This window comes from Falco biarmicus, chromosome 8, assembly GCF_023638135.1.
Source record: "Falco biarmicus isolate bFalBia1 chromosome 8, bFalBia1.pri, whole genome shotgun sequence".
Lineage (NCBI taxonomy): Eukaryota > Metazoa > Chordata > Aves > Falconiformes > Falconidae > Falco > Falco biarmicus.
In genome coordinates, this window is record NC_079295.1 from 54,830,462 (window position 1) to 54,852,657 (window position 22,196).

Here is a 22,196-nt window from a genome sequence, read left to right on the forward strand (position 1 = left end):
GAGGCCCGGCCGCAGCCCCGCTGCCCCGCAGCCGCCGCTGCCCGTAACCCGGCGGCGGAAGCGGCCGCCGGCTCCAGCCGCCCAATGGGCTGGTGCTGCGCGGCGGCGCGGCCCGTCACTTCCTGGCCCTGCAGCCGGCGGCAGCGAGGCGAGAGCCGGGGCCGGGGGCGGCGGGGCCCGCAGCCTGCCCGGCGCCCGCCACCAACATGCCCTTTGACTTCAGGAGGTGAGTGCGGCCGGGCGCGCCGCCCGCCCTCCCCGCCGGGCCCCGGCCTCGCTCGCCCCCTCGGGGGGCCGCCGCTCCCCAGGCGACCTGCCCTGGCCCCGCCGCCCCCGGCCGGGGCGGGCTGCGGTGGGCGCCCCACGCCCGGCGGTACTGGCTGACGTGAGGCCGCGGCTCAGCAGCAAGGCGAGGGCCGGGCCCGTGACCTGCTGTGAGGGAGGAGGGATGGAGGGAGGGATGGAGGGAGGGAAGAAAGAAGTAGGTCTGGGCAGGGAAGGGACGTGGGAACGCGGGAGGCTCAGCCCGGCGAGCGGCGGTTATTGTATAACGCGGTTGTGCAAAGCGCAGAGGCGGCGTGTGGAGTTTCGAGCTGCCGCGGGCGGGGCGGGTGGGCCCGGGTCGCGGGGCCGGGGTCAGGGCACTGGGCCCCTTCGTCTCCCTCGGGTCCCCGAGGGCTCGGGGAGGGGGCGCTGGCCACGGTGGGGCTGTGTGCGAGGGAGGCTGGGGGGCACCGTCGGCGCCCCCACCTCGGTCTGGGCCTTGGGAGTGGGTGTGAGGTGCCAGGTGCGCGGTGCCACGCACCAAAGCAGAAGTGAAAAGGGCCCTTTTGACTCACATGGTGCAGAAATAGCAACTGTGGATTCATTTTCTCTTCAAGCCGTTCCTGAACTAAAGATTTGTGCCTTTGGTACAAGTTGTAACCTTTGGAAACTGTACATAACTTCACCAAATTCATAGGTGCCATGGGGAAGACACACAGTCTTCTCCTGTCGGTTTTACTAGAACGTTAACATTACAATTAAAAAACACACGTTTTTTTGAATTGACAGATACAGTTGTTGCTTGGTGCTTCTCATGTAGGACCATCGTGAACCCTACATTTGCACCCCTTTGAGATGACGGGGGGAAACGGTGATATTGCAGGTTTTTTTAGTTCACCCGAACAAAAGTTGTGTATTGTATTTTTGCTGTAATTCTAAATCAGGCCTCTCATTTATACAGGCTGACAGGATCTTGTATGTGATCCATGGGGCACTATTGAACATGGAGGCAGTTGCTTCTGAATGAAAACTTGCTGAAGCTGGAAACAGCATCTGCTGGATCATTTGGGATCCGGGGCCCAGAGCCTCATTTCTGCTTTTATAAAATTTGATAGAAAATATCTTCTCAGCTTTGGAGACATTCTGCCAGCTGCAAATCCCATTTGCCGTCTATTTTCAGACTTGTACAATACATGAACAATAAGAGATCATGGGTTGTGGCTGTCACTTTGTAATAGCAGATAAAGAAAATGTTATCTTGGATATCTTTGAAAATGTAATTTTTGTTGGGTCTCAGAATGTGCATGTGGAAACACTGGCTCACCAAGAATAATCATCTTAAGAGACAGCACTAGTGCTTCACTTTGGAATGGAAAAAAGGCATTAAGGAAAGGCAGAGTTGCAGAGTTTGTGTTAATGAGTTACAAAAACATAGAGGCATCAGTTCAGATCTGCATTTTAAAGACTCACAGTTGCAAATAACTTCTTTGTCATTCACATTGGAGGATTAGGATTAGAAACAGACACTTCAAAGCACCTTCTCAAATAGTAAGCTTACTGAAGCTGAAGTTCAGCTTTCCTGCAAAGATGAATTTTTTAGAAGACCACTGTTGATAACAAGAACTTTCTATTTAAAGATGCAGAGAAACTATTGTTATGAGCAATTAACCACTTCCCTGTTTTAGAAGCCTGAACAGAAGTTCAGGACCAAAATTTTTGCGAAAGTTGGAGTCTATCTTTAAGCTGTTGCGGTTTTTGTTCATTGTGCAGTCAATGGAACAAAATCTGCTGAGGCTGGAAAATTTTACTGTCATAGGTGAAGTATGATACGTACGTTAAAAGAAGTGTACAGTTACTTCCTGACAACTATAGAACATACAATACAGTGCTCTTAGAGAAATAAGGTTAAAACTCTAGTAAGTTTCTGAATGAAGAGATGTTTTTCATCTTGTGAAATGCAAGGTTTTTCTTTCAGAGATTTCAACTGGATGTTCTCTTTGGCAGGTATAGTTTGGCACCCTGTCTTTAGCACACACTGTAAAATGGGTGTTATGCCTATGTATGATTAGAGGGTTGGATTCTTAAGAAACTTTTAAAATTGTCCCTAAGTATCTCCTGGAGTCCAAAATGCAGAGGTCCCAAGTGGAAAGGCATTGTGTTTGTTCTTCTAGAGACCACAGTTTTCACAGGTCTATGTTGCTAATGCATCTGAAGAAATCACTGACCCTAACTGCTTTGCTAGGGCATTTGGGAAGGCCAGTTCTTTTTTTGTTGGATCTTTCCCTCAATTAGAGCTTTTATTTTTGGTATTGTAGAATGACAGGACATTGATAGGTAACATCAGCTGTAGAAAGGGGCATAGCAGACCAGGTAAAAGTTTGGGACTCAAGCTCTGTTTCCACACAAAATAGCTCTAGGAGGAATGGATTGCCACAGTCTCATCTGGAGAAGAGAGACACAAATGGCAAGTAATGAAAACAGCCCATGACCAAAGAAGTCCCTATTCCTCACCAACTAAAAGTCAAAGAAATAATTTCCGTCCACACAACTAAATCTCCTTCCTGTCTCCTAGACTTATGGGTTCATATTTGGCCAGACTGAAGAGCCCAAAGTGCTTGAACGTGTTTCTTGGTAGTTGTCTCCATGGGTTGGTCTGAGGCATATTTGTTGGTGTCAGATATGGAAGTAGCTTGTTTTGTTACTTGTACTTTTTTTTCTGTAGGACTTCTGTTTTCTTGTCTTGTTGTTACTTTTGCTAATATAAAATGCATTTAATTTATAAATAAAATAATACTTTTCACAGTAATTTCAAGTGAATAATAATTATTCTGTCCCAAGCATCTTTAGGGTTTTAATAATACTTAGTACTCACCTAGGGTTTTTAATTTTTCAAAGCATTTCATTCACACTAATCTCTACAGTCCTGCTGTGATGTTGGTAAGGAACCAAGTTTTCTGCTTCCAGATTAGAGCCTTCAGTACAGGTTTGTTCAATGCATGTCACAAGACACCGGCCCTCCTACAGAACTGCTAAATTAGTTTGTATCACTGGAAGGCCTGGTTCTTTCTTATTTTTTAAGACCTATTTGACTGTAAGAGAAAACCAGATTTTTTTCCTTGTGGCCTCTCTCCCTGTTTGTTAGAACTTTCGTTAGCAAAGCAGCTTCATACCTATTTAATTGGGGATTTTGAGTTAGGTCGCTGGAGCTGAAAGGGTATTTCCCCCTCAAGCATTTAGGAGACCCAGTGTCACCTGCATAGCTGCAGCATCTGTGGTTGGTTAAAATCATAATTAGGTTGAACTTTAAGCCAGGGTCATCTGGAATAGTGATTGTGGGTCGGAACATTTCTCCCACGTGTGATCCATGTAGCAGGGAGGGTTAGCTTCAGCAGCTAATGCCAGTGCTGGACCTTACACTGCTCTGGTGTTGAGAGTTACAGAGGTAAAAATGAAGTGACTTGACTGCACTGGATGTGGATGTGTTGGAGAGAAACGTTGCTGCAAGTTATTTTGAATCTGTTGGCTTTTCTTGGTGTTTGCCTGTTTGCATGAAAGAGTTACTGATCGGTTGGGTTTGTGGCAAATACTGAAACTTCTGAACTATTTTGGCAGCTTTAACTGGTTAGACTGAGAAAAACTAAAATAGACCTCTCTGAAATCAAGGTTTTGTTCTAATTGTGGGCAGTTCTCAGTTGTGCCCTGGCCACGTTTTTGGCATAGAGTGACAAACATCTGTGGATGGAGTAACAGTATGTTACACCTGGATTTTGGAGGTTATGGGAAAGGAGCCAGCTTTAGAAAGGATTTAGATTTAAATGCTGATTTAGGATGGAAGGCCTTTGCGGCAAAGGCTCTTATTCCATCTGCACAGTACAGTGGTCCCCCACAGTCAGCTGTTCTTTGGCGCATCTCTGATAAATTATACTTCTTATGTGGGTATTCTGATTCAGATATAAATGACATTTTTGTTGTTTTGGGTCACAGGCACGTCTCTGCTTTGGTTCCGCTGTGCTTTTTTCAAATCAAATTGTCCAGTCTTAACGAGCTGACACGCTTCCAACCTTATTGCTTTTAGAAGGGGCAGTGTATTTGGTTTTCATTTAGACCAGAGTTGTGATGGCTAATAGCCAAACTGATGCTTAAGACATCTGACCTGGCACAGTTGTGAAACCAGTGATACAGACTGTTTCAGCAACATCGGGGAGGTCTGTTTGTCTGCCTTCCATTCCCAACCAGATTAGTGAGGGCAAACCAGTAAATTGTAGGTGATTTGAAGGTTAAGGAGAAAAATCTTTTTCTGAACTAAGCAACCCCTTGGACAACAATTTTTCATTCACTTACAAGCCTAAGGAAAATAGCTTTCTTACAGGCTTAAGAAAAGAAGGAAGAAAGCTATCTTTCGTAATCCTACCATTTTTCTTTCAACAGGTTTGTGAGGGTCATGACTTAAAATCTTTCTGTAACCCCTCAAATCTCACTTAAACTTGTATGGGATTTGTTTGGCCTGTTTGAACATTTGCCAGTTGTTAAGCAGAAATGGAGACTACGTGATGTTTTGGCACTGCCTAATAAATACCAAAGGTTAGTGGAAACACGCGTGTTTGCTCAGAAGTTTTAGTTTGGAGTCTCAACCAGCTCTGCATTTCTCATCAGATCATGGTGCTCTGTACTCCATCCACCTGCTACCTTTCTCCCAGCACCTTGTTTAACTGGTTGCATTAGCACAAGTTCATTTGCCAAAATTACTTGCTGAACTGACTTTAACAAATGAGCTCATGGTGCCTCTCCTATAGAAGGTATATGGTGGTGATAGCAGCAGGTAGGTGTCTTCTTGGCTGAAACAGTGTGGGGAAGACAGAGAAGAAAGAACAGCGAAGGCCAGCTGATATGGCTTCTTAGATGAGTTGTACCTTCTGGTTTGCGGGTAGCAATGGCATAGCAAAAAGGTTTGCATGTGCCCTGTAGTAAGCTGTGCATGGTCACTGTCACTTCCACAGCCACAGACATTGCCACCTTCAAAATCTTCAGTCCTCTATGTGACTGAGCTGGTAGCTGTCACTTCCAAAGTTAATGTCTACGTTTAAACTAGTGGCAGTAACATTATTCTGTGTTGGTTAGGTAGTTGCCTCTCTACAGTTCACAGGGACCTGCGCTTTTTCTCTCCAATTCCTGAAGTGATAGCTGACCACTTCATAGCGCCTGGTAACTGAGCAAGTGTATTTTCATGGTGAACTGCAGCCATGTCTGGCAAGCATGTTCCACTTCACATTGTGCAATGTCACTGGTAAACAAGCCTTCCAAGTGGTATTGCTGCCACCTTACGTAATTACCAAAGTTGATTTTGGTGCCAGGCAGTGCCATGACTAACTTTGTTTCAACAATAGGCCTTTGAGGACACCTGAGAAATTATTCTGCAGTCAGATGGGCAAGCAGGGTTGTACAGACAGTCTGCTGATGTTTATGCCACAAATAGCTGATTATACATAGCATGCACGTGTATAAATATTGCTAAGTCTCCCTCCCTAATGCATTATTTCTCTTAAAATGTAGTTGGAGTAGATTTTTTTTCCCAAGTAAGTACAGAACTATTAAGGTCTGGCTTTGTAGGAAAGTTTTGTGTTGTTCTTTCTAAACTTTAACTGTCCTCCTTTGTTCACTTGTTGATGACACAGATGCTTTCTTCATGCCATCATAGTTCATTACTGTGAAAATAGCTGAATCACACTGTAAACAAAGTTGAAGCAATACCACCAGCATGGACTGAGAAGCTGTGGATGTTGTTCAGCTTGTGTTTTGAAGTGTGCCTGTGTATTTTTTAGGCATGTAATTCAAATGGCGGAGGTAGTAAGAAAAGAATAGTCTTGCAATGAAAGAAGAAACAGTGGGATCATTTGGGGTTTTTTGTCTTCTACCCAAGCACAAGCACTCAGGTGTCTAGGTATTCCTGTATGGAGCCAGTTGCCCCCAAAATGGAAAGCTTGTTCTGCCAAAAAAAGTAACCACAATCTTGCCATGATCTACAAAATCTTCCTTATACTGAAATATTTGAGTATTTTGGAAGTGATCATAGCAGACACGTAAGTAAAGACTGCAGGTAGTGCGATTTGCTGCATTTCAGCTGTGTGTGTTTGGATGTTTGGGTTTTAAGGATGTTTCCAAATGAGATGTATCTAGTTTAATCCAGAGAAGCCAGAAAGATTGGCATTTAACAAAAGAGCCTTCAAAATGCTATGTTAATATGGACAGGCATGTATTACTGCTAACAGGATTTCAGGCAGTCATGGTTGCTTAATATTTATTTAACAGTCATATCCTAGGGCAGATCACTTGGCTTCCTAATTGCTGTCCATCTCTGTAGACCACTGTATGCTGTGAATAAAGCAGGGTTGGAGAGCCTGCCAAAACACAAGTGGAGCTAGTGATGTAAGTACGGCTTTGTGTTTTCTGATAAAGGTGAGGTCTCGGAGCCTCACTCGGATTCCATGTCACTCTAGATCAAATATGACCTTACTGAATTGAAATCTGAATCTGGCTGCTGCATTGTAACAAGTTGTATCTGGACTAACAAACACTGGTAAACCTGATGCCCAACTACAAGTTGAAGCTCCGTCTTGGGTCTGTATTAGTCATGTTTTTCTAGTGTGGTAGCGTCAATACAGATGTTTCTTGGAAACTGAGTCAAAACCAGGAATGTCACTTGGAAGCCGGATGATGCATGAATTGTACTTGCTTTTAGGTAATACAGTTATATGCAACTAAAAAATAGGACTGAGTTGTAGAAGCACGTACAGAAATTCTTATCTCCTTAGACTGGAATTTAAATAGGAGAACCCAAGCTGGTCACTGCTGGTTTATTGATGTTCTTTGGTTAGGTACTGAAAAAGTACAATATATTTGAATTCCTGCTGCATGCTTTGGGAAAGGGTGTGGGTTTTTTGACCCTAAATCTTGTGTATTAAGAATGCCTTTTGTCCTATAGGAATTGCTTTGGAGGACAGGGAAGACTTGGTGGTGTGTGTGTAAAGCAGTGAGTGCCGTTGTGGGCTCTCTCAAGTCAGGGTTCTGCTGTTCTTAACTCTGCGCAGCTTCAGGCAAGTAACAGTCCCTTTCTGAGCGCCAGTGACTGGTTTGTTTTGAGGGGACCTTCCTTTGCTCGCTCACTCTGCGGAGCAGTGACTGAACAGTTTTCCCTTTGAGTGGTGTTCTTGGCCTGGTCCAGCATGAGATGGTGGGCTTAGCAGACCTCTAGGAGTTTCCCTTCTTGATACGGAGAAATCTCTATGTCCTGCAGTACAGCATGGATTGGCTTCTGTGCTTTTGAGGGAACCCTTGTGAAGACAGAGCTATTTTCTTCACAGATTCCCCCCCGTTTTTTTTAGTTCACCAGATGTTATATTTGTTCGTGCTGTTTTGTACAAATCTCTGTGTGCTCTCCTAGTGCAGCTGGGACTTAAACCTTTAAGAAAGCAGCTTCCACAAATAAAATTGGCATGATTCTGATGCTAAATTAATCTTAACAGATCTTGTTTCAAGGTGTTCAGCAGTAAAGGCAGCAACAGAGTCTTCACATTTTGTCATTCCAGGAAGCTATGGGAAAGACTATAGTACAACTTTCCCCACCCCCACCCCCCCCCACCCCCCCCCCCCCAAAGATGTATCCTGGTTATGCTCTGAGTTGTGTGTAGGTAATTTCTTGGAAATCATAGTCCAACTTTTAATTTTCTTCGGTATCCGCTAGAGATTAGAACGTTGTGTCTGTGGGGAGGGCTGAGGAGCTGGCTACTGGGGCAACACTGGGAACCAGCAGCTATGGACAGTGAGATGGAGCCAGAGGAACGTGGCAGGAGGTAGAGGAACCCTGAACTGGCAGGTCTCAAATTGGGATAAAGGAGAAATGTTTGGGACTGCAGGGCTCGCAGTGGAAGGAGTGGGTGAGGGACAGCACTGGAGGAAGTGTCTGGGCGATGTGATGGTGGGAGGCGCTGGGATGTGCTGGGGTTCTCTAAGAGCAAGAATCTCTGAGCTTAAGGGGGATGAAGGCTCCAGGACAGGAAGGGTTACAGTCTGCTTATGACACTCAAGTATCTGAACAATTTATTTAGCTTGGGGAGCAGCCGTAGAACTTTAATCCTGTCCCCCATTCTTTGCCTCCATTCTTTCTGATCTCCAGAGTACAGTACTACCACTCAGAAGTACGATTGCTCTTGCTTACAGTCCAGTGAAGGGCTTGATCCCTTCAAATACCAGTCCCCTTACTTGAACATTTTTTCCTTATGATACTTTTCTCCTGTTTTGATGAAGCAGAGTATAGTTTGCTCACTTTATTAAAAATACGTTTCTCTTCCATCCTTCATTTTGACGCCTGCTTCACTGCTTAAAAGGAAATAAAATGCTTGCTGGCAAGACAGTGCCATTGAGTATTTGAGATTATAAATACTTTCTTCCTCCTAATTACCTTTGAATTATGTTTGAGCCTAACATATAAAAAAAATAAAGTGATGTACCACTTCCTCTCTTGCATTCTTGAGTGCCACCTGAAATAGTTTGCACTTTTGGCATATTTCAGCAATAGCAATTGTTCTGTATTCCTGGGTGATAGGGAACAGCTTCTTATGCACTGAAGGAGTAAGAGCACAAAATTTAGTACGTGGTTGACAAAAAGGTGTTAGGCAGGACAGCACAATGGAGTTGGGAAGGCTGGCAGAAGGGGGAAAACAGGAGAACTAGCTCCCTGGAAAGAAATCAATTTAAACAGGAGCAGAATGTATTCATTTTTTGTGCCCTCTTTCTGCAAGTGTGTGTGGATTCATAGTTCTTTTGTCCTAGAAATAAATGGGTTTGTTGGGTTTTTTCCTATACAAATCCTGCACCTGCTAAGTAACTAGCAGACCAGATGACATAATGCTGCAGAGGCTGATGCCTCTGTTCTGTCAGCCCCTTTCCCTAAATGTCCAGTTACCCAAAGGCTGGATTATATAATTAATGACAATCCTCCTGGCTAACCTTGTTTTCTTGTTCTCAGTACTCCTCCTTGTTTCAGAAACTTCCTCTGTTAGTTTCATTATGTTCTTGGAACTAGAATTAAGAGGGAGGAGCTAGCTGGCAAGGAAACCTATTCCTACATTTCACTCCTGGGCTTAGAAGTGTGGAGAGTCAGCAGGTTAAAAAAAAAAATATTTGGAGGATAATGCTTCAAAAACTGACGTGATGTTGGGAGTGAAAAGTCAGTCGTACAGAGTCTGAAAATTGCAGTCTTCTCCTGCTTTCAGCACAGTTTAAACCAGTTTAAAATTGCTTTAGCCCCTGCACCCCCTTGTCCAGTCCTTCACATATCAGAGCTTGCTCAAAGTAGTTCAGGATAAGCAGTTTCCAATGTCATTTTAAAGCCTTGAGAGTTTGCCCATTAACGCTCCACTTCTGCAGTATGTATGTTAATATCCTATTGTGTGTAAATGAGGACTAGCTTGATTACTTAATGATGTTTGTATATTATCTGCTGTTACGCAGGTGTTAATCTTATAAAATGTGTTAATAACTGCTTGGTATTTACAAGTATCGGCTTATTAGTGCTCCTTTGAATCTGTATTTGCATTTCAACTCACATTTAGGGCCAAGCTTTGGTATTTTTATATTCAGTCTTTACTTTTTGTGTGCAACTGAGATTAACGAGATGACTTATTTTACTTTCCACATGCTTCGAAGTTTGTGTCCCAATTCATGAAACTCTTCCTGATCAAGATTGTTCGTAAACATGCGCTCCAGGCATGTCCTTGTTACTGAACTGAGGCTTAGCTCTTGCAGTGCACATCCAGTTTGTTTTCGTAAGCCCGTCTTCCTGCGGCTTTCCTTGTACAGACCTTCAAAGAATTGGAACTTTGATCAGTAATACTTCATGTATTTCCAGAGTTTTTCATCTGCAGATTTCAATGTGCTTGATGAAAGGTGGGCAAATGTTACCAGGTGCCACTCTGCAAAATGAAGAAGCTGAAGAAGAAAGATTTAATTGACTGGAACAGAAATTGCACAGTGAGTCAGTGCTGGGAGCGGAACAGAATTCAGGTCTGTTGGCTGCCACTGCTGCATCCCATCTGTGAGATCGCAGCGTGGCTGTCCCAGAAGCTGTCCTGAACTGCTCTCTGCACATTATGTTCTCATCTACCGGCAGACAGGAAACAGAAATTTCATTTAAACAAAGAATTAACAATCACAAAATGAAGTGCTTGGAGTCAGTAGTTCCTATTTTCTTCCCTGCTGCTGAATTCCTGCCATTGTTTTCTCACTCTGTAAAACAGGGGGATAGATTTCACCTACTTTGTTGGAAGAAGAGTTCTTTCTTATCTGTGCTGGATTGTGTAGGAGCTAAGTGTTCTTGCAGAGTTGTTTGAGCAGGCGCTTGCCTCTGAATGTGCGGAAAAGCAACATGATCTAAAGAAAGGATTTCAGAATGAAATCTTGGACTAGTATTTCTTCATAAAAATAGAAAAATTAGTGCTTTCCATACATATATAGAGGAAGGTGTTAGAATAAGGCATCTCTACTGCCTGTGGACTGCTTTAGAGTGAATTTACTGATGTGTAGAAATTATTCATTCTTCAATAGACCCATGGAACAAAATTCTGGATTTTTGTCTAGCACAGGTTCTGCAAGGACCACAAGAAGTTGAAAATACATAGGGAGTTGAAGCCACTGGGGTTTTTTTGAGTAAAGTAGGAGAGATTTTACTTTAAAAAGACACGCTGTCCTTGATGTTTCCCTAGTTAAAAACAAAATAACCCAAGAGCATTGGTTCTGATGGAACTTCTACTCTGTAAATCTCGCAATTAGATTTTAATGCTCTTTCCAGTGTCCCTGAGACAAGAGACCACCCTCTTCCATCCTGACATTACTTTGGAGGGAACATGGCAGTTCCCTCTCTCTGTTCTTTAGAGGTCTCCAGCCCTCTTACTTGGGGGTTGCATCTTCTCTCAAGTCCATGCTTCCCTAGTATAGGGACTTGCTCCAAACTGCTGGTCAGACTGGTATGACATTCTTTTTCGTAGCTGTTTTCAAGCACCTAGGGTACATAATCCAGCCCACAAAATTGCGGAGTAGTCTTCTCTGTCACCTGCCCAGCCATCTGCTCATTCATCTCCTCTCTCCCAGGGGAGTCTGGTGACGTCCAACCCCTCTCCAAGTCCTAAGCAGAGGGAAGTCTTGCCCCACTTGTTCCTTTATCATCATTGTCCTACATACTAGCTGTTCTCCAGGGCAATTTTTACTTTTTAGATTATTTCAAATATTCTGTTGTTAGGTGCATGGAATGGCATATCTGGTCTTTCAAGCCATCTCTCCATACCCTAAAAGTCAGCCTGCTGCTACACTCTACAGTCTTGAATAAAATCAATTTAACAAGTAAAGAGGTTAATCTTTTTCTCTCTGATCCTGGTCACAGTAGTTCTAGGTAGGGTTTTAACAACTGTTAACAATAAAAGCCGCCTCCCGCCCCCCCCCCCCCCCCCCCCCCCCAGCAACAACAACAAATAGGTGCCTGGGATTTTATTTTTATTTTTTAAATAGATAGTGTTTTGTTAATCAAAAGAGCGCTGTGTGTGCAAACCAGACTCAGCTGTGCTGTTTGTTCTGCTTTTACATTTCCCTCAGCTTGACCAGTCACATTGAAAATGAAATTGGTGGTTTTAGATTTACCCATTATACAAAAGTAACAGATTTGCTTTTAAAGATCTTACTGCGAGTGTCTGATGTGCTTCATAGGAGGGAACAAAGCCAGGAAGGTACGTTCTCTGTTGGAGGTACCTGTCTGCGTTTGGTGGAGTGAAGGCATATGTATAAGCCTGCTTGTTTTTATTTAGAGTTTAACGTCCTCTGAAGAGGTTTTCTCTTATGCACTTGTACTTCTGATTCTTAAGCTTTAGTTAGATGATGGACATCATCTTGCCTGAGCAGTCAGCAGATCACAAAGATATAAATTCGCCTTGACACAAAACAGCATGCCTTTGGTGGGAAGGTTTCTCTAGAAATTCCATGGGTACTAAAGGAAGGGCGTTTCCTCTTGCCTTTAGTCTCCAGCCTTGGAATCATCTTGCTGTGGCAACAGTCTCTCCATAGCTTCCTTTTGAGTCCACCAAATTCACACAGAAGATACCCAATCCCAACGAGGGCTCTTCCCTCCCCACCCCACCCCCTCTTCTGCTTCCCGGGTACAGTGGTTTTGAGGGGCAGAAGGAAGCTTCCGAGACAGATGCTGTGATTAAGTTCTGATCTCCCCTTTGTAACACCAACCTCCACTAAAGTTTTCCTGGAGAGAGAAAATGGAGTCCATTTGGGCACAGTTGTCTTTGAATGCCTGATAGACTTAATCCAGTTTATATTTATCGTGACTGAGTTTTTTCCCATTTCCTGTGTTCTCCTTATAAAGCGTTTTATGCAAAGTGAATTGCTGCATTTTCAACTGTTAAGTGTTACCTGTGCTAGGAGCCTTAATAGCAGCAGATACTGAATGAATCATAGTCTATAAACTTCTGCTGTCTCTAGGGATGCTTCTTTCAGAGGTGGTAGCAGCATTACTACGCAGAAGGTAAGTTGTGTGGTAGCCCGTACTGCAAACGGATTGAAAACTCTTAAGAGCTGTTGTTCCAGCTCATTTCATGTGCACTTAAACATGTTTCCTGAAGTGGGGTTGAGGTTGCTCATTCTCCACTCCCCACTTCACACCCGCCTTGGTTTCCTGAACTGCTAATGCACCTCTTCTGTCGTGAAATGACAACCTTAAAAATAGATACAGTTATACAAATCCTGTGGGACGAGCTGATTGTCTGTCTCTGCATCAGATCTGTAGCTTCTGTGGGGAACCAAATAAAGGTGACTGAACCAACCATCTCTGCTCTCTGAATCATATGTCTGTAACGCAGCAATATAACAGAAATGTTGGAGGAGACAGATAAGAAATGGTAAGAGGAAGAACAGAAGTGTGTAGTGACAAATCCCAAGGTTATGGCCTTGTCTCCAGGGAAAATTAATCCTTCTCAGAGTTAAGGATGATTCTTCTCTTCAGTGGCAGCTGAGTAGAAATTGTTAGTTGGCTGGATTCATTGGTGTCTACATGCAGTAGAGAGCCTGGTGTAATTCAGAGGGATGTGGCCTAAAAATGAATTTATTTAGACTGTCTGGATGGTAGATGCTCTCAAAGAAGAGAAGACACTAGATGGTTTCTAACCTGTTATCAGGCAGAGCTGCCTCAAGATGACTCTTACCAAAGATGAAATGGATGCTGGTATAGCCTTGACTGTCCAAGGTTATGTTTGGCAGCTGCCTTGCTCTTTGTGTACCTTCCCCCGTGCATGTAGTTTTCATTGAAAGCAGTCTGTCGTTTTGAATAAATATATGTTCCTAGAAAGGCACTGTACGGCAGTTTTTCTGTCTACCTGAAAAAGAAACCCAGTATAATCACAAGCAGAGTGCTTTGTCTTTTTTGACAAAAAGTTGCTTTTTGAAAAATAAGTTTCTTAAAACTTAATGTGTCTGCTGTGCATGGATACCTCTGTGTCGCTGTATTTCTTGAACATGGCAAGTACGGTGTGTAATGGCAGAAATTCTCCCTTCTGTGTTGTAACTCCATTTACTGGTGAGTACGCAATAAATGGACTTTGTGAGGAACAGGCAAGCTCTTTGTTATGTTAGTCACGAATTGGGGGGGGGTGTAGAAATACTGACGACATGCCTTCTCAGATTCTTGATATTTGAGGCCTGTAGCCACGTATTCTGATCCACTTTTCTTTGGTTTGTAAGAAGGACTTGACAAATGGGAAAAAAATAGCAGCACTGCTGCACTTGAATGTATCTCCAGTTCACAGGAGCTGCGCTACTTGCTGTTAGTGGATGGACATTACCAGCACATGAGCAGAAGGGGAAAGAAGTTTTGAAAAGTGCTTTAATTGGCTTGCATTCTGCCGTACAGGGGGCAAGGAAACATTTCTTGCATGAAATAGTTCTTAAAAGGCCAGCCTGATCTTATTTCACTTTGTAGAGCAGCGAGCTTGTCCTACAAATTCGGTGTTAGCTGGCGTGCCAGGTTTTAGAGCTTGCTTTCTTGGTACACGAAAGGGTCAGTGGCTTTAGTGTGTCACAGTCATGTTTTTTTAAAAAGGTTCTGAAAAGACAGTCTTATTCCTGCTTTCTGACTTGCACAGCTGTCTTGAGTGAATTGACCTGTATGGCAAATACGTAAATATTGTGTGAGAAGAGAGAATCTCAACGGAAATCTTGAGTGATACAGCCCGTATCGTTGCCCCACAGCCTCCCACTGGAGTGCCAGCTGCCGCTGAAGGCAGGGTTTATTATTTCTGTGTTCCTTTGTGCTGTGATTTAAACTTGAGCCCTTGACCAAGGGCTTTTGTTGATCGAGGAAGCCATCTCAACTTGGGAAGGTGTATTATTCGTCATTTCTTCAGACAACCAGTCTGTCCCTCTGTGTGTGTGTCATAGGTGCCTTGCCTTTCTGTTTTTCGATCTGCAGCCTGTCCCTTTCTCAAAGCAGTTGTGGTTCTTCCCAAGAAGGAAGCAATCAGAGATGGACTTTTTTTCTGATACTATGAAAGCCCTTTGGGACAATTCAGGCGTGAGGCTTCACCAGTTGGCTTTTTCTTATCTGGGTTTTCCCCTGTATCTTGGAAACCCTAGGGACATCTTCCTACACCCCTACACCACCCCTCTACCCCCCCCCCCCCCCTTTTTCTTTTCTTTGAAAGACATTATGGTATCTGATGGATTATGGTGGAGATGTAGCTCCCCACTCATAATGAACGAGCACTTGTCCAGCACTGAGTCTCCAGCATCCAGCATGTTGGAATACGAACACTGGCTCCACAGTTCTTCAGATTTCTTATTGCAATAACAACATAATCTTCATAGTATTTTCAAAGTTAACTTTTTGTATGTGTACTCGGTAATCCCCTCTTTGTCTAGTTTAGTCAAATTTGCTGTAGAATTGTTAGTTGTATGGATAACTTGCACTGAAGTTACGTTTCTGCTGTTAAATGTGTTGTTCTTGCAAGTCACTTCAAGTAGAGGTGCTTGTTAACGAAGCAAAGAGGTTCAGCAGCACCAGGCTGTCTCTTTTTTCAAAGAGATCTCAAAGCTGCCGATGTGTAATAAAATTAAGGTAATTGTGCACTGTGCACTGGGCTCATTATTGAGAGTGAGTAATGTCACCAGGAATTAGTGGCCTCAACTTCAGATGTGGTATCTGCTGAAAAATAAATGCCACTTCTAAAAGCTAGTTAACATGGGAGGTAGGGAATCAAGTGTTGTTTCAACACCCACATTCTTCTGTGTGAATCACAACCATGGACCCTTGCTGCTAAGACGAGATGACCTGATGTATTTACGCCATCACTGACCTGCTAAAAATGGCGTTTCAGCCATGATAGAATTTTTAAATCATCTTTGACATCACAAATGTGATTTCTGTAATGAATGATTGTGTCCGCTAAACACTAACCCTTTTCAATACATGCTGCAGAAGTACCTATGATAGAGTCAGTATGCTTCAAAAAGAAGGCTAATGTTTAAATATTCAGTTATTCTGGGGAAAAACATTGTCTGCCTGAAGAACAAAAATATTTTTCCCCTGTCTGTATTAAAGCTACATTTCTGACTCATCTGAGGAGTGGAAAGGGATGAAAATTAATCTGTTTGCTGCTGATTTATAGTGCCTAAATTCTGTGCTGTGACCATGTGCCACATGTGAATGTGTTGCACTTTTGCCTGGCTGCTTGGTTAACTGGAATCCAAAATACAGTCCAAGAGCTGCAAAATAATCTTTCCCTTGCCCCTTCGTTAAATCAGTAAAACCGGACTTTACAGAAGAGCACATGAAAACATCCCACTGCTGCGTGCTCCAGAATTGTGTTTGAGTTCCACAGACAGAGCTAAAGCATCTCCTGTCTCTTTGCAGTGACTCCGCACAGTGAGTCAGTAGTAAAGGGAGATTTATAAGCTGTGCTCTAAATGTCTGCCCCAGGTGACACGGCCAGTGCATTGCTCCTTTGTTTGTGCCAGGGAGGGGTGGGCATGCTTGAGGGTTGCATTAAATGCTGTAAACTGAAGGAGGAATTAGTGTTCTTCCTTCTCTAATGCGAACTCCTTTAGGTATCAGCATTTCCCTTTGCTACAAGACATGCAAATTTAACCAACAACTAGTTAGTTCTACCTGTAAGTATTTTTTTCTAATTATTGCCTTAAGTTCTTTGCTTCTTCCTCATGAAAAAGTTAACAGCATCTTACAGAGATGTTACTGTAGTATTTTATTGAAGCTCTTCTCAGACTCCAAAGATGTCAGAGAGGATTTTTCTGTTTGGAGGTGTGGTAATCTTCAGTGAAATTACGTATTTATTACTTCATTTCCTGAAATATTTCAGATCCAGACTTGAAACTGTTCAGGTGTATATAAAGCATGCCCTGGCAGGAGGCCCTGTTAGCAGCTCCTGCTGAGGGATTGAGCTCATCCCCATTCTCAGGGCAGGCATTTGAAGTATCTACTCTAGAAAAAACCACAGTGTTTGGGTAGACATCTTCTGCCCTCCTTGTCACCCATCTTGGGCTGTCAATCAGATAGATTTGAAAGGGAAATCAGGAATTTACCCCAGGGCTGATGATGTCAGTTTGCTTAATTCTGTTGGGTTTGACCTATCTTTGCCTCTGGATTGCCAGCCTCGGACATGGTTGGTTGTGGCTGTCCCCCTCAGATGACACTACTGCGTCCAGCTCGGACTTGTTAAACACTGATGCTTTCTGTGGCTCTAGGAGATCCTGAAAAGTGAATGTGAAGAGCTTATACTTATGTCTGAAGAAAAAATATTTGAATAGCAACAGCCCATATTGGTCTCAATAGAGCTTTTGAAGTCCTTCTGCTGTTCACTGGCACTTGAAATCTGCCATCCTTTTGTTTGGCTCTATTGAGGTGCACCCATCTACAATTTTACCTCATCATCCATTTGTGCAACTCCAGTAAGACAAGACCGAGCATGTAATTTCTGTCTCTGAGAGGACTGTTGCACACCTGTCCATCAGGCAGCCGGAGTTCTGCCTCAGACCTGGCTTAATCCTGCTAAGGTTTGTGAATGCTCTGTTCCAACCTGTTAGGAATGATCCTTGTGCTGCTCTTCTTTACAATGCTGTTTTACCAGTTTGTTGACATTCCTGTCAGGAAGGTGAGAACATTTTTTGCTATGTCCTTCCAGCATTGGATTGGGAAAAAAAGTATTGTAGCATTGTCTCATGTTAGTTATGAATGTTGGTTCCTGCAAAACTCTGACATTGCCAAACAGCCTTTTTTTATTTCTTTGTTTGCAACCATGCTCTCAATTGAAAGAAAAGACAATAGATACACTAGATGTGTCAGGAACTTCCTTTGTTACACTGATGACAGCCTAGTTCTATCTTTAGCCTTGTATTGTGGTATTGCAAGGTCCAGCCTTCCCTTTATGAGGATACATATGACCTGGAGGAAGAACTTTCCGAGCAGACAGTTTGTTGTTTCCACTTTGCAACTATGTCAGTTGATCAACTCAAAGATATTACTTCGCCTTACAAGCCTTGCCTTTCTGAGCAAAGGAAGAAAGTTGCCAAAAGCTATATATAAATAATGTGCTGGCTGTCCTGTGGAAACTGTATGTGTGCATGCTTTGTAAGTGTAAAGTAATGTATCCCTAACCGAAGGTGGGGTACGCTGCTGCTGCTGCACAGTACTACGGGTTAAGAGAGTTCACTTAGCAGTTACTACCAGGTGGTACATGCCGTAAACCTAACCCTGCCTTCTCACGGTCATTTAGGATATGACTGCAAGACTGTCAAAGTGGATGTTCACAGAGTAGTACAGTGTGTCTTGCTGCATTATGAGCTGGCTGGTAGAACAGTTCTGAACAGCCAGTCTTCCTCCAGCGTTAGCAGTATCTTCCACTGCTTTGAATGTGCCAGTATCAGAAATCTGTAAAGCAGCTTTTGCAATATACAGAGCATGAGGTTCCTCTCTGTTCCCAGGGTACAAATACTTTCCCAAGTGACCAGTGCCTCTAGGAACCTGGAGGCTTATTGGAATTTTTACTGCAGGTGCTTGCAGGAACATCGGACCTGAGGGCAAGTAAAACCTGTTCCCCTTTACCATGCATACAGCTCCATGGCCTCCTCCCTCATACATTACCATCGCCTCTGGTGTCTAATCCTCATTCTTTTCCCTTCCCAGGACAGTGTAAGTGATCCCCTGAAATTGCTTGGAGCTCTGTGACCAAGGCAAGAAGCCAGCAGCTTCTTGAAGAACCCTTCAGGTGAAGGGTTTGTCTAGTAGAGTCTAGAAGTTAATCGAGTTTTTAACTCTTAGGTCTGATAGGAGCTAAGGGTTTCACAAATCCCTGATTTATTGGGACTTAGGGTCTCCTGTTACAATAACTCATGTCCATTGCGCACATTTATTTGAGAAGTTTGCTTGATTTGTTTATTATAATTGCATGTAATTAATGAGGCCTTCTTTGGGTTCCATTCTCTACTTTTCATTTCATACATTCATGGGTTTTCATTTCTCTGGTGTCTCACAAACAGAATTTTCAAGCTGTCATTGAATCCTATGCATTTGTATCTTCTTCTGACTAGGAGTTTAAATCAGAATTAACAAGATAGCTCTGTTCCCTAGCAATGCCAGCACATCTGCCATGCTCTTCGAAGTTCGATGTCTTGCTGTCCTTTTGAGCTCCCAACTTGCCCTTCTTTGAAGGCATAAACCCAACTGCTGTTTTCACCATCCTGGATCAGACTAAATAAATTGTACTTTCTCAAGCTGTAGCCAGTGTCAGATGCTTTATGGGAAGGTGCCTGGTACCTTGAAGAGTATTGTTCCTTTGCCAGAGTATAAACCCTCCTAATCCAAAGCATGTCTTTTCCAAGCAAATGAATGTTCTGCCAGGATACTTGCACAGAGCCAGTCCTTTTCCTTCTGGACTGGTAGTCTCTTGGCCTTACTGCTATCACGTGGCAGTGAGCAAAATCTAGCCAGCAGTGTTTGTCTCTTATTCCAAACTTGTCTTTTTGCATTCCCTTGCTGTTATTGTTAATTGTGATAATTTCAGCATCCTTCTGCAGGCTTGAATACACGTTCCCTGCTTGCCTTCCCTTCTGCTGCTTGAATCAGATTCTGGATGTCATTCTTCAAGCTTCTATAAGCTTGTGTTCTATAAGTGTTCATCTATAAGATCTCAGCTGAGCTTTCTTCCTCCCTCCCTACCATCCAGCCTGCTCTCATCGCCTGTTGCGTGTATGTTGTCCACTCTTGATTCTGTGTTGTTCCATAGTGGCTGTCCTAATCTGAAAATGTGTTAATTCTACAAAACAAAGTATTAAAGCGTTATGAAATTCTCCTGGGTTGTTCTGTTTTCTTCTTGTATGTGCCTCTAGACTGTAAGTTCAAGGCTAGAATTCTGTTTGCCTGATGTCTGCCTAGCGAGCTGTGTACCCTCACCGTGCTCATAAGCTAAGTGATTCTTAAAGTGTGTTAAGGTCCTGTGTAAGGACAGCTGTTGTGAATGTGCTGTACTGTGCTTGCAGGGAGGCTTGAGGCTGTAAGTATAGACCCAAGAGTTCTCAAAACTCCAGGCAGATCAGATCCAGAGACTTGCTTAAAGCCATTTTCGAACATGTGTCATGGAGGTAGAAGAGGGAGGGAGTGTAACCCTGTGGTCAAAGAGGTGGGAAGAAGAATAGCACAGAGAAGGTGGACTGTCTTTGAAACACTTCAGGCCAGGTGAGAAATGTGGCCAGGAGCCATTGATCACTCTCTGTAGTGTCTTTGCCCAATTCTAGTTTACTTATGCCATGTAAAACTTAATTTGTAGGGTTTGGGTGTTACTTAGATGATTAAAATGGCAGTCTGAGAGGAGAGAACCCTGCCATGACACCAGCTTTCCACTGAGTTATTTAAAAAGCTAATTTTATATTTTTTTTTAATCCTGTGATGGGTCATCATTTTAATGCTAGTAAATATTTCTCATTGTAAGAAAAAACTTCCTTTTATAGTATCCACATGCTGCTGTTTTTACTCAGTCCAGCAGAGAGCTATTTCCTATTTCTAATTGTTCACTCACACTCAGCAGCTCTTGTGTGTTCATGTGCTTTCTCTCTCTCTTTTTCTCTCAGCTTTTTTAGCCTTGTTGATCTATTATTGTGACTTTGGCGAGACGACACCAGCTTTCAGTGTTTAATGGGCTGTGAGCAGGAACGCTCAGCTACTTCCTCTGCCTGTGAGACCGTGATGTCACCAACTGCTTTGGGTTGCTTTACCATCCGCTGCTGCTGTTGCTTTGGTTTATGTGGAAAGAATGTAAACAGCACTTTCCAGCTGTTCTCAGGGCAGCTGGAAAGCCATAAATGGACTGTTTGGTTCAGGAATATTACTAATGTATTTAGGAGATGACAGTGAAGAGAGTCATAAAAACATACAGCTCCATGCATATCCTGTGCAGCACACTGTCAAGTGTATCGTAGTGGGTTGTTGGAACGGTTAAGAGATGCCATAGCTTGTTCAGAACTTGAGCTGGGCAAGTGAACTGTCTTTATACCTGCTCTCTTTCCCTCTCCTACCCTTCCTTCCCCCAGCTTCAACTCCTGAATGAAACATAGCAACGGTGTCCTAATCTCATGCAAAGCAAGTCCTGTTTTATTCATCCAGAGTGCCTCCAAGTTGTAAGTGATCTCAACAGATGAGGAGTGAAGAAAAGAAAGAAGATGTAGTTTTTAAACTCCCAGTATAATATTTGGTGTAGTAGGAACTACTGAATAAACATGGAGGTGTTTCGCCTTGATGCTGTATAGAACGGGAGTTTGGAAGCCAGTGTCTCTCATGCCTCTCCAGGGCTGGAAAAAGCATCAGATCTCACCCACTTGTGGTATATCCAAAAAAAGTCTGTTTTGGGGGAGAACAAGTCACTTCCTTCTTTAGGGGGTGTGTGTGTGTGTTTTTAATGCATTAATTAATTTTTATTGAGTGGTGGAAAAACTGATGTCAGAGCTGCATTGCGGCTGGATGTGCAGGAACACAAGGCTGTAGGAAATAATACAGCTAACATCATAGGGGCAGTGAAAGTTTAACCATGGAGAGTTTAAAATAGCAAAGCTGAGCCATATGGATATTAAAAGATATGACTGAATCAAAACAACAGTCTAATATTAAACTGGATTTTGCTGGGGGAGCAGCAAACTTCTGGGTTAATCTCTTGTGTATCCAGTGTCCATGGGTAAGGTTTCTTGTCTCAACACCTTGATTTCTGACTTTGGAATTGTCAGTTCCTGACTGTGGCAGGATGCGAACTGCAAGGGGCAATATAGGTTGTGTCTCAGCATGTTGCCAGGACTCTTTATTCAGGAGTCTGTAGAGTATCCTTTTCCTTTTACGGTGGTCTATAAACTTGTCCAGCATGACTTCTTCCCTGGCATCTCTCACGGTTCAGATTGCACAGATCCATGACAGCAAGGCAGGGACAGGCGGAGTGAAGTGCTTTGGAAACTGGAGCCAAGAAGGAGCACAGTTACATAATTGTACAAAAGAAAAAGGGTTTTTTGTTTTACTTTGTTTTTCCTCCTCATATCCTTCTGTGAACTGAAAAATGTTGTTGGAAGGCTGGATGGAAAAACTTCGGCATCATTCATCCCTGTGGGGACATAAAATGTATTGAAATGTTCCACCTGTTTTATGGCTGTTACTTTTCCTCTTTCAGGTTTGACATCTACAGGAAGGTGCCAAAAGACCTTACACAGCCAACCTACACAGGGGCTATTAGTAAGTAATCCTTCTTTTTTATGTCCTTGCATAGCTCTGATCTAAAATTAAAGATTGCTTGGCTTCTCTGTCTCCAGGGAATTTTTGTAAAGGGATATTAAACACTGGAAAGGGT

General features: G+C 43.2%; 1 protein-coding gene across 1 annotated transcript in view; it reads left to right on the top strand.

Annotated features, from left to right (window-relative positions):
• The first annotated feature begins 50 nt into the window (after positions 1-50).
• Positions 51-22,196, top strand: part of ERGIC1 (endoplasmic reticulum-golgi intermediate compartment 1) — a 59,906-nt gene continuing 37,760 nt past the window's right edge. The window contains exons 1-2 of the mRNA XM_056350385.1: positions 51-226; positions 22,020-22,081. Coding sequence (XP_056206360.1) covers positions 207-226; positions 22,020-22,081 — 82 coding nt within the window. The 5' untranslated portion in view covers positions 51-206. The remainder of the gene's footprint in view (positions 227-22,019; positions 22,082-22,196) is intronic.